The 13,747-nt window shown below is 35.2% G+C and overlaps 2 protein-coding genes across 7 annotated transcripts in view; both read left to right on the top strand.

The window, feature by feature from the left end:
• Positions 1-7,653, top strand: part of LOC128223943 (uncharacterized) — a 32,568-nt gene extending 24,915 nt beyond the window's left edge. For all 6 annotated transcript variants that reach the window (XM_052933446.1, XM_052933445.1, XM_052933443.1 and 3 more), the window contains one exon: positions 3,231-7,653. In XM_052933446.1, coding sequence (XP_052789406.1) covers positions 3,231-4,628 — 1,398 coding nt within the window. In that variant the 3' untranslated portion in view covers positions 4,629-7,653. The remainder of the gene's footprint in view (positions 1-3,230) is intronic.
• Positions 7,654-9,091: 1,438 nt separating this feature from the next.
• Positions 9,092-12,814, top strand: LOC128223227 (GATA zinc finger domain-containing protein 15-like). The gene is made up of 3 exons (XM_052932517.1): positions 9,092-9,109; positions 10,844-11,538; positions 11,719-12,814. The coding sequence occupies exons 1-3, from the start codon at positions 9,092-9,094 to the stop codon at positions 12,812-12,814; spliced, it is 1,809 nt and encodes a 602-aa protein (XP_052788477.1).
• Positions 12,815-13,747: the final 933 nt, after the last annotated feature.

Genomic DNA, 13,747 nt, shown 5'->3' with positions numbered 1-13,747 from the left:
CGTTAGCTATACATGTATTCAGTCTGTGATCTATATTCCTTTGCACACTGTTGTCACAAAAGGACATGAAAATTAATAATTGCAATCTTACGTCTTGTCAAGTTTAAAGCTTATCTGCTTTTCAAAGAAAAAAGGTCAAAGTATTGTCAATTATAGCCTTGATGTGGTGGTATTGTGCAAAACCCTATTCTGGCCATAACTTTAAAACTGTTACAGATAGTTAGATGAAACTTGGTACACATGTTGCAAGAGACAATATGCACATGAATAGTGATACCCATAACTCTGACTTAATAATTGGTGAGTTATGCCCCTTTTTCATTGAATACAACAACAGTTTCATTACCTAATCTGTACTTGCTAACTTTTTGACATAGTTATTCATATTTCATGTTGGCGTGATCTATGGTAGTGACATCGCTTTGTCTTCCAGTTATTTAAATTCAGAGGCGGTATTGTTTTAGGTAATCTCTAAGCTTTTGTATAGAATTTCTTCTGTATAGACATTATGTCTGTACGTTGATAATAATATACTTGACAGATTTGAAAAGACAAGAGCATGAATGGTATTTTTAAAGACTGCTTCTTTGTTTTAAGCAATACAATGTACAGAAAGGGGTTACCCTGAAAGATTCATGATTTAATGTGTCTGTTGCAATTAAGTATTTGAAAGGATTTTATTCATAACTGCCATTAACATCTAAACTATAAATGTTCCAACTACTTTTTAAAACAATTTGTTATCGTATCATTTATAATTTTCTAAATCCAAATGTTTTAAAACATCCTTTTTAGTGTAAAGGCCAAAAAGAAGTTCTTATAGTTTCCACTTACATGTACAAAAAAGTAGGGAAGGTCCGTAGGCATAACTTTTTTCAATTTTGTTTTTAAGAACTGGGATTCTGTACAAAACAAACCTATATCAGGGTATGTCATTATTGTAAAAAAAATATAATGTAAAATGGTCAAATTTTAACATTGTACATTTTTTTTATAAAATAAAAAAAAAAAAATTCTACACTTTGGCAAAAAGTGTAAGGTAGAGAAGAAAAACCAGAGTTGGTCGGGTCAGTGGACAAAAACAGGGTTGGTCGGGTCAGTGGACAAAAACAGGGTTGGTCTGGTCAGTGGACAAAAACAGGGTTGGTCGGGTCAGAGGACAAAAACAGGGTTGGTCGGGTCAGTGGACAAAAACAGGGTTGGTCAGGTCAGTGGACAAAAACAGGGTTGGTCGGGTCAGTGGACAAAAACAGGGTTGGTCAGGTCAGTGAACAAAATCAGGGTTGGTCGGGTCAGTGGACAAAAACAGGGTTGGTCGGGTCAGTGGACAAAAACAGGGTTGGTCAGGTCAGTGGACAAAAACAGGGTTGGTCGAGTCAGTGGACAAAATCAGGGTTGGTCAGGTCAGTGGACAAAACCAGGGTTGGTCGGGTCAGTGGACAAAATCAGGGTTGGTCGGGTCAGTGGACAAAATCAGGCCGTGCTCTGTTTAGTTAAGATAAAATATCTTAAATTGAGCAGTCATTCTAAAAACCAACTGAAAACAAAACTTAGGTTTTTTTGTGCCTACAATCCTTTTAATCTACTGGTTACTTTCATTTTTGACACCGTTTTTAATGTCCTTTGATATTTTTAAATCCCCTTAATGTATTTATCAAGACTGGTATTTGTTTAAGAATAGAAAGCAAATATTTCACTTTTTCCATGAATTGAAAAACGATATTTCCTCAATACAAGGACTTAAAATTTATCTTCTGTATTTGAAATAAATATTTGTTTAGGGTAAAAAATGAGCTTTCAGTTTGACATATCACAAAATAACCAGCCAGGATTGGAATACCTGTATTCTGTGGAGACATGCGGATTACAATTTAATGTCTTGGTTCAGATTGATATTTCATGTTTAAAATGTTTTTGTTTTTTATTATGATTTATTTATTTGGAGTTAAACATTAATATTGCAAGTAAGTGAAACTTCAATACTGTCTACTGCCTGCACATGAGCTGCCGGCTTCTTTACCTTTTCACTTCATTTGTATTAGAATAGATGTGTAATTTTATTAGCTTGAAATTAAACACTTTTCTTTCATTTCTCAATTATTCAAAGGGGTCCAGGGAGGGAAACAATGATATTTGTCTATAAATTTTTTAAAAACAACAACAACAAGTGTCTTAACCTTATCATTTAGTTAATGTAATAATTCACTTAACTGATAGTACTGTTATATTACAATAACAATTACAATAACAGTGACAAGTGAGGCCCCTAGGGTAGTTTTGTTGAAATCCATATTTCGTCTAGACTAATTGCTTCCTGTTATATGGCCAATGACATAAATTGATGATTATCAGATAAATATTTCACCGATTACATAAAAAGTATGTTATATTAGTTTATATATATGGTAGATATACAAGAGCGTGTATGTTGAGCAATACTGTGTCACTTTAGGCAACATTTTATACATGCATAACCTAATGGATGGAGTTAAATTGAAATACTTGGAAATTATGAAAATAGATATCTGGATGAAGGTTTTGTAAAAGGAAGAAGTTATATATAATTGAAAGTTTAAGGCTATATCTACCTAAACACAGTTATGATCATTTTATATTCAAATAATGGTCATTTCCTTCCTCAAATTGAACTTAAGGGAGACAACGTGGTAAGAATATAACATTACAAATTATTATAGATTTGTTTTTTTGTTTTCAAAGAATAGTTTGACATAAATAGATCAGGAAGACTTTCAATTCAAAGTAAAGTGTTTATCTTAATGGCTGAGTTCTATGATAGACTGAGTGTATTTACTCATCTCTGTTAAGTCCATTTAATCAAAGCAAGGTGGATTTTTAATATTATAATCTTTTTATGGGAAGCAAGGTGAATATATATGAAAAGACCTCAGTTATCAGGGTCTTTTGTTAGTATTCCTCCATTCCTTTATCAAGTTTTCACTTTCAAGAATTGACTGTTGTGTTTTAATACTTTTGATTTCTTTTTAATTGTCAGTGTATATGGTTCATTATTGTTAAAATTGACATCATCATCACCATCATTATCATCGTCTTTGTCATCATCATCATCATCATTACTTTTTCTTTCTATCTGAATGTTATCTGGGTATTTCAGTGAATCGGTGCAGAAGATAAAATGTTAATTTTCTTTTAAAAAATGGGAATTTGTGGCAGAAAATTGGAGACTAAAATGTCTATCTGTGTATTTTCAGAAGATGCAAGCTGTGGAAGCACAGTTGTCAGAGGTAAAGACCGCTCTCCATTCTTCCCATGCGATGTTGCAGAATGAACGTGCAAAACACAATCAAGAAATGATGACCTTGAAACTCCAACTGTATCACAGTCAAATGACCTTGAAACAACAAAAGAGTAAGTCAGAAGGACAGATGCAGGAAGTGATGTCACAGTTGTTATTTTTAGAAGGGAAATTGAAACAAGATCAGACCAAGGTCAAGGCTGAATTGAGGAATAAAGATTTGTTGATTGGACAATATGAGAGAGAGACAGTGAAACTGAAGGACCAAAATGAACAGTTGTTGAACGCAATTAAAGAAATATGTGCTAAAGGGGGAATGAATGGATATATGAGAGATAAACGTAAAAATGGCCATGAGAAAGCTGACTGGGAAAATGGTGGGAAAAGCGGGAAAGATAAAAAGGGACACAATAGCGGGAAACTGGGTAATGTCAAGGATAAATTTCTTGCTAAGAATAGAAGTAGTTTCGAACTGAACTCTTTTAATCTTGAGAAATATCTCATCAACAAAGACAGATTGTGTTCTAGTCATGAGGATTTACGTAGAATTGGAAGTGAACGAAAAAATGGTGGTTCTAATGATGACCATTTGCATGGATCCCAAAGAAAGGACAAGAGCCCCAAAGATAAGTTAAGTCCTGTAGATTTGGGTAGAGTTACAAGTATTTCTGCAAAGTGTCCAAATGATCGACATCAACAAACACATTCCCAGAACTTCTTCTCGGAGAGTGATTTATCGTTACCCGCAGGAATTAAATCAACCAGTGAATCTTCATATCTTAGTGAGGGAACAAACTCAAGTGGAATTTATTCTGTAAGTGACCATGATCTATCTGGTCAAGATACTTCGACCATGAGTAGTAATTTTGGTGAGGCAGATTATTGCGATGATGATGATGATGATGACGACAGAATATTTTCGTTTAGCTCCACACATATCAACACCGTCATTGACGAAGAGGACGTGATGGGACCAATGCAGCATAGCAAAATTATGTCAATGGGTTCCATGCCCAATGTTGCAAACGTGTATGATGAAGGTCGGTTAAACCCCACAAAAAATCGACCTCATTCCTTATCAAGTATGGACCTAGCTGCAATTCAGCAACATACCCATCTGTTTACACAGCAAGGTCAGGGTCATGTCATGCAAGCGGAGGACATTACCCCACCAAATAGTCCATCATATCATGGCAAACCCGAGTTAACACCATTTCAAACTTTTAAAACCATGTTTAAACGGAAAGGTAGCAAAAACAAAGGGAAGAAAAGATCAGTTTCATTGTCTCAAACTACAAACAAAGAATACAGTGAGGCGCTGAAAAAGCATTTCCAAAAATATGACATGCAGTAATGCTCTATAATATAATGATGGCTTTGTAAGTCCAACAATACAAGCTTTGTGTTTAAAGATGTATATTGCTTGAAATGCTCTATTTTTGTTTAGACATGATGATGTATGTTTTGTGCATACAATCAATTTCTAAATTCTTAAAGGTTCATGTTAGATGATTATTAGGTGAAAACAGTAAATTCCTCATGATTTCCAAAATAATGCTTTTCTAAAATCATACTTTTCAAATCATTTTTCACCCAATGTGGAGCATAAACCATGCTACAATGTGTTTTTTTTATCCATTTACTAGAATTATTTAACTGTTTTTATCAACAATAAAACAATTATCTTGTATTTGCAAGCCTATCACAGCCTATAGTTAATGAAAAACTACATTGGCTGCATTAATGAATATTTAAAAAAACAATATTTAATGAAAAAGACAGGAAAAATATATGATAATTTCCCATAAATGACTGCAGTTATAACATTTGTTTTATAGTTCTGACATTATTCTTTATATTAGCCATAGAACATGTATTTATTTTTTTAAGTGATATGAAATTTCTGAAACTGCTGATTCAGATTTTAGTGCAGATATGTTTGTTTATTTAATAGATATGAAAAGTTCCTTTAAAGATTGTCATAATGCTGTGCATCTTTTTGACATTCTATAATTATTATTAATTGAGAACAAAATTTAAATTTTTGATGGACATAAATGAGAACGTTTATTTAAAATAACTGATCAATATTTAACCAATTTCTTATCTTTTGTATGCAAATGTTAAATTGACTTTCTTAAAAATTCCCATACATACCACCCGCTGATTTGAAGATTTTGCAAAAATGTTATGGTACAACAAGTTCTGTTTGATTTCAAATTAAGCATTACATATGATCCAGTAATACACAGATTACTTTGGACTTATGAAGGTTGATCTTTGATACCAATTCATGCCAATTATTGTTATAGGATTAATATAGGAAAGAACGTGACCTTTGAGATGTGTAATTTTAACAAGATTAGAATATTTTTGTATAACAATATTCAAGTACAGTTGATTCAGTTGGAAGTATTCAAATTATAATTGACACCGTGATCCAAGCTAAATTAACCGCGTTACAGTTGTAGTACACAATTTTATATTTTTAATCGGCTTGCAAAATATTAATTATTACTTCATACTGTTTTATATACATTGTACATGTATACTTGTTGACATATTCAGAGTGTCTAAACCTTGGTATCCATTGTTGTAAGCGACATCAGTGTGCAAACACTTCAATGTTGGCCATTTCCCTCAAACAGTTTAAGTAATTCAAATGAAACTTGGTATAATCATGTATGCTGCTGGAGGTAGTTTACACACAAGTCATGTACACATGTACGAATGCCCAGAAGTCTTGTTATAATTGTGGAGTACATGTTTGTGACTTATTTGACTGAAATAATTCCATGAGTGTTGAAGTTAGCTCTCAAGTCTCCTCAGCACCCGGCTGTTCATGCTGTTCGTTTACACCATGTATTGTGTGGTGGTATGCATGCTATTTATTATTGCAATATTTTTTCTGTTTTGTTCATTTTTGTAAATCCAGAGTTAGCTATTAATGATTGTTTAATGATTACTGAATATTTTTATTCAAATATCAACTATCGTTTTAAGTGTTTCTAGACATGATAAAGGTGATCGTATATGTATACCATAGGAGACATTTAAAATTCTTTTGCTGAGCACCAATATGATGTTTTGATATTTATAGATTATGTGATTACGTTAAAAACAAAATTAACACATTTCCTGGGCTACCATTTCAAGGAGTTAGGTTTGTCATGCAGCTTGTCTATGTAACTATCTTCCACTGGTACGTAGGGAAGGTAGCTCCTTCCAAGCAGCCCATATGTTATATGCAGTTAATTCGTAGTGTTGTATAACTCTTGTTTCATTTTTGAAAGAGTTGTTGAGAATGTTACCTGGTTGGAAGCATGTTGGTGTGGACGGTATATCAGTACATGTTGGTGTGGATGGTATATCAGTACATGTTGGTGTGGACGGTATATCAGTACATGTTGGTGTGGACGGTATATCAGTACATGTTGGTGTGGACGGTATATCAGTACATGTTAGTGTGGATGGTATATCAGTACATGTTAGTGTGGACGGTATATCAGTACATGTTGGTGTGGACGGTATATCAGTACATGTTGGTGTGGACGGTATATCAGTACATGTTGGTGTGGATGGTATATCAGTACATGTTGGTGTGGATGGTATATCAGTACATGTTGGTGTGGATGGTATATCAGTACATGTTGGTGGGACGGTATATCAGTACATGTCGGTGTGGACGGTATATCAGTACATGTTGGTGTGGACGGTATATCAGTACATGTTAGTGTGGACGGTATATCAGTACATGTTGGTGTGGACGGTATATCAGTACATGTTGGTGTGGACAGTATATCAGTACATGTTTGTGTGGACGGTATATCAGTACATGTTAGTGTGGACGGTATATCAGTACATGTTGGTGTGGACGGTATATCAGTACATGTTTGTGTGGACGGTATATCAGTACATGTTAGTGTGGACGGTATATCAGTACATGTTAGTGTGGACGGTATATCAGTACATGTTAGTGTGGACGGTATATCAGTACATGTTAGTGTGGACGGTATATCAGTACATGTTGGTGTGGATGGTATATCAGTACATGTTGGTGTGGACGGTATATCAGTACATGTTGGTGTAGAACAAAATGTCTGTTCTAGGAATTACTGTATCAAACTTATAGAATGAATTACTTTGTTATGTAGGGTGCCTGTAAATTAAAAAAAAAACGAATGCTTTATGTGATGTATGCCTAGCAACACGCCTAGCAACACGGCCACCTTTTGATCTAAATATGTTTTGTGCATGTAACATGTTTTATTTCATTGTTTGTAACATGTGATGTTACACTGTGTTGTACTGTATGTACATGTAACATGTTTTATTTATGGAGATACAGACTTTGTACAGAATAAATCACAAACAGATAAGTGGTGTTAACTTTCTATTTTCGCTGGCACATGGTGGATATCTATAGAAGATTTATGCAGTACATATACTATACTTATACAGTAGCAGGGGCGGCTCCAGGAATTGACGTTAGACGTAACATATGGGCACAACCTTTTGATAATGCGCCCCTTCCTCAGAACTAATATTTAAATAGTTTATAATGTTGGCAGGGAGTTTTCTCAAGAAAATTTTAGCAATTTCTAGTCCAAAATGGTGCATTTTGAGCAAATGTTATTACTTTTTTCTCCGATATTAACATAAAAGGTAAACTTAAACGATTAAAGGGAGGAGCATGCGGATCCGCTAGTACACTTTTTGAAATTCATCATAAATAAAACAACTTTTAGGATAGTTTTAGTAGCAAATAGTTCAGGACAAAATGTAATAGATATATACATAATACGCTCCCAGAGACGGTTATTTTAACCTCAATCTCGTCATAGCCTTGGTAAAGCAGGTGTTGGCGTCTACGCGCAAAAACGTATACCTCGGCCACGCCTCTGAAACCTTTGAAAATATTTCAAAGAAGGATGATACACATGATACCAGAGACAATTAATACATGTACATGTATAACACGGCCCTTCATAACTGTTTTGATATTGTACAGTTTTGACTCTTATTCGGCCAAATAACAAACGAACAGACGGACGTTGGAGTCGGTCTGCGGCAATTTTGTTTTAAAGTGGACACCGCAGATTTATAACCACGTCATCCAATTGAAACAGGAGACACACAAGGCAGCACAAACACCAAATACAAATGCAATTATTTATGAATTCTGGAAGTAGGATTAAATTTGTTATTGGTCCCAGATATATTAAACTATTTGAATACTTTGTATTATCAAAATTTATTTTTCTGACATAACACTGTAACACTCATGTTTCATATCACTATCACCATAAGGAAGCGATTGATGAAGATGTCAACCCGTTTAGACAGTGCAACTTGACACTGTATAACTGTAACCCATTATTGAATCCGGCACTATTTAAAACGCAAGCAGGACCTTTATCTCAAGACAAGTAAACATGCGCCTCTTCAATGAAAACCTGTTGCAAATAACGTCTTCTTGCAGAATTCAAAGTTTTGATACACTCTAATTAAACACTTGCCAAGCAAGCTCAAATATAGCAATACAGTTGAACACCGCTTATCCGAACACCGTTTATCCGAAATTATCGCTATTTCGAAATTATTTTTCGGTCCCGATTTTACTCCTTCTTTCTTTAACTATATTTTTTGGTCTTTAATCCGAAATCGCTAGTCCGAATTAACCGCTATTTCGAAGTAAAAATTACGGTCCCGATTTGGTATTTCACACATATTTATCAATTCTTTTTTCGAACTCGATCATGTTATAGTTTTTCACACCATACTGCGAATGCACTCGGGCATCGGCTTGAGGTGACAATGACAATGACCCCGAAGGTGAATGGACCTTGGCTAAGGCATTGCAATCTTCACGACTTAGTATTTCACGTCATATAACTAAACCCGTCCCTGCATTTTTTATGAAAAACACTTTCAATTAGTTCTTCATACATAAATACACCCAAAGCTAGCTCAATCTGATAGTCTGTGTCAGGTTTTCCAGTTTCACTGCCTGTCACCCAAGTGCCTGTGCGTCTGTATTTTCTAAGGCGTTTTGGCCCAAAATGCCATTCTTTGAGGTCTTTCAACTGAACCTTGACTCAAATGGCATTCTAAGCATCAAACGGGGCAGTTTTACACATCTTTGCACACATTTCAAGTTCTCGCAGTCAAAATTTCACCAAATTTGGACATTTTCAGTGCTCGTAAGATTGCAGACGACTCAGTTTTTTTTAAAAAATAGGCGAAAGTTGTGAAAACCAGGAAATAGCATATTTTGATCAACCGGACAAGATAAATGCATGTAATGGTGAAAATTTGCCAGAAATAGTGAAATGCAAAATTTTCTTACCAAAAATAACACTTTTTAAACAAAGCAGTTTGGTCCCTTTTAGGTTACACACCACCATTGTTATTCCCTATATAATTCAATGTAAAATTGTAATTTTTAGACAACATTTAAAGGCATTTCGAGCGAATGCAGGCTATGATAACCACATATATTCCTAAAGTACAAGCTTTAAATTACCTTTTAAGCCAATAAAAAAGGGGGGTCAAGTTATTCCTAAGAAAAATCACTCCACTTGAAAAACAAATTCTAAAAATTGCATCGTCCGCCATGACAGTTCTTCCAAAATGACGTTTCAAGGGCAGCGGTTTATGCTTTAATCTCTACTCTCAATGATAAATCAAGCAAGAATAGATACTTAAGGTTTAAAAGTTTGAGGAATAATGATATTTTTTATTTACAGTGTATTGAGCATGTGAAAACATGTCTATCAATCATAAGAACATTTTTTTATTATTGAGAATTTTCCACACGACGGACGTACATATGACGTAATGGTGTCGTCATTCCTCTATAATTCGCGAACGATGCGGAAAATTGTTAATCCGAAACACCGCTATTCCGAAGTCATTTGTTGGGTCCCTACGATTTCGGATTAACGATGTTCAACTGTATATTCATACTCAGTGAAGGACAACTTGAGCTCATATATGGAAACATATTAATACTAAATTAAGGACACCTTGAGCTGATTTATGGCTACAAATTCATACTCCATGAATGACATTGTGAGGTTATACATGGCAACATATTCATAATACATGTAGCATATCCTGACCTCCAATATGAAAACAAATGCATACTAAATGAAGGAAACTTTGAGCTCGTATATGGCAACATATTCATACTACATGAAGGACACCTTGAGCTCAAATATGGCAACATATTCAAACTACATGAAGGACTTTTTCACATGAAAGTCGATGATAAAATTTACGTTTCTAAGAACCTCAGCTTCAATATTTCTTGATATACTACTGATAAATGCAATCAGGGTGATCTTGTCTAAGACATCACTTATTCTGAAATACACTATAGACTACAACAATCAGTATCACCTAGGGTATGACAGCAATGATTCTGAATGCAATATAGACTACAACACTTAGGATCATCTAGGATATGACAGCAATGATTCTGAATGCAATATAGACTACAACACTCAGGATCATCTAGGATATGACAGCAATAATACTGAATGCAATATAGACTACAACACTTAGGATCATCTAGGATATGACATCAATGATTCTGAAAACACTATAGACTACAACACTCAGGATCACCTAGGATATGACAGCAATGATTCTGAATACACTATAGACTACAACAATCAGTATCACCTAGGATATGACAGCAATGATTCTGAATACACTATAGACTACAACAATCAGTATCACCTAGGATATGACAGCAATGATTCTGAATACACTATAGACTACAACAATCAGTATCACCTAGGGTATGACAGCAATGATTCTGAATACACTATAGACTACAACAATCAGTATCACCTAGGATATGACAGCAATGATTCTGAATGCACTATAGACTACAACAATCAGTATCACCTAGGGTATGACAGCAATGATTCTGAATGCACTATAGACTACAACAATCAGTATCACCTAGGGTATGACAGCAATGATTCTGAATGCACTATAGACTACAACAATCAGTATCACCTAGGGTATGACAGCAATGATTCTGAATACAATATAGACTACAACAATCAGTATCACCTAGGGTATGACAGCAATGATTCTGAATACACTATAGACTACAACAATCAGTATCACCTAGGATATGACAGCAATGATTCTGAATGCACTATAGACTACAACAATCAGTATCACCTAGGGTATGACAGCAATGATTCTGAATACACTATAGACTACAACAATCAGTATCACCTAGGGTATGACAGCAATGATTCTGAATGCAATATATACTACAACAATCAGTATCACCTAGGGTATGACAGCAATGATTCTGAATGCACTATAGACTACAACAATCAGTATCACCTAGGGTATGACAGCAATGATTCTGAATGCACTATAGACTAAAACAATCAGTATCACCTAGGGTATGACAGCAATGATTCTGAATGCACTATAGACTACAACAATCAGTATCACCTAGGGTATGACAGCAATGATTCTGAAAACACTATAGACTACAACAATCAGTATCACCTAGGGTATGACAGCAATGATTCTGAATGCACTATACACTACAACAATCAGTATCACCTAGGGTATGACAGCAATGATTCTGAATACAATATAGACTACAACAATCAGTATCACCTAGGGTATGACAGCAATGATTCCGAATACACTATAGACTACAACAATCAGTATCACCTAGGGTATGACAGCAATGATTCCGAATGCACTATAGACTACAACAATCAGTATCACCTAGGGTATGACAGCAATGATTCTGAATGCACTATAGACTACAACAATCAGTATCACCTAGGGTATGACAGCAATGATTCTGAAAACACTATAGACTACAACAATCAGTATCACCTAGGGTATGACAGCAATGATTCTGAAAACACTATAGACTACAACAATCAGTATCACCAAGGGTATGACAGCAATGATTCTGAATGCACTATAGACTACAACAATCAGTATCACCTAGGGTATGACAGCAATGATTCTGAATGCAATATAGACTACAACAATCAGTATCACCTAGGGTATGACAGCAATGATTCTGAATGCAATATAGACTACAACAATCAGTATCACATAGGGTATGACAGCAATGATTCTGAATGCACTATAGACTACAACAATCAGTATCACCTAGGGTATGACAGCAATGATTCTGAATGCACTATAGACTACAACAATCAGTATCACCTAGGGTATGACAGCAATGATTCTGAATACAATATAGACTACAACAATCAGTATCACCTAGGGTATGACAGCAATGATTCTGAATACACTATAGACTACAACAATCAGTATCACCTAGGGTATGACAGCAATGATTCTGAATGCACTATAGACTACAACAATCAGTATCACCTAGGGTATGACAGCAATGATTCTGAATGCACTATAGACTACAACAATCAGTATCACCTAGGATATGACAGCAATGATTCTGAATACACTATAGACTACAACAATCAGTATCACCTAGGGTATGACAGCAATGATTCTTAATGCACTATAGACTACAACAATCAGTATCACCTAGGGTATGACAGCAATGATTCTTAATGCACTATGAACTACAACAATCAGTATCACATAGGGTATGACAGCAATGATTCTGAATGCACTATAGACTACAACAATCAGTACCACCTAGGGTATGACAGCAATGATTCTGAATGCAATATAGACTACACCAATCAGTATCACCTAGGATATGACAGCAATGATTCTGAATGCACTATAGACTACACCAATCAGTATCACCTAGGGTATGACAGCAATGATTCTGAATGCTCTATAGACTACAACACTCAGGATCATCTAGGGTATGACAGCAATGATTCTGAATGCACTATAGACTAAACCAATCAGGATCACCTAGGATATGACAACAATGATTCTGAATGCACTATAGACTTCAACAATCAGTATCACCTAGGGTATGACAGCAATGATTCTGAATACACTATAGACTACAACAATCAGTATCACCTAGGGTATGACAGCAATGATTCTGAATGCACTATACACTACAACACTCAGGGTCACCTAGGATATGACAGCAATGATTCTGAATGCACTATAGACTACAACAATCAGTATCACCTAGGATATGACAGCAATGATTCTGAATGCACTATAGACTACACCAATCAGGATCACCTAGGACATGACAGCAATGATTCTGAATACACTATAGACTACAACCATCAGGATCACCAACGATATGACAGCAATGATTCTGAATATTCAATTGTCTACTGCGCTCAGGATCACCTAGGCTGTGATAAAACGAGTTCTAAATACCATACTGTCTTCTGTGCTCAGAGACGTTTAGTCTGTGATTACACGAGTTCTGAATACCATAATGACTACTGCGCTCAGGATTACCTAGGGTGTGATAACACGAGTTCTAAATACCATACTGTCAGCTGCACT

The sequence above is a fragment of the Mya arenaria genome, chromosome 17, assembly GCF_026914265.1.
Source record: "Mya arenaria isolate MELC-2E11 chromosome 17, ASM2691426v1".
NCBI lineage: Eukaryota > Metazoa > Mollusca > Bivalvia > Myida > Myidae > Mya > Mya arenaria.
Note: the sequence above shows the minus strand (reverse complement) of the source record. Positions and strands in the feature narration are given on the sequence as shown.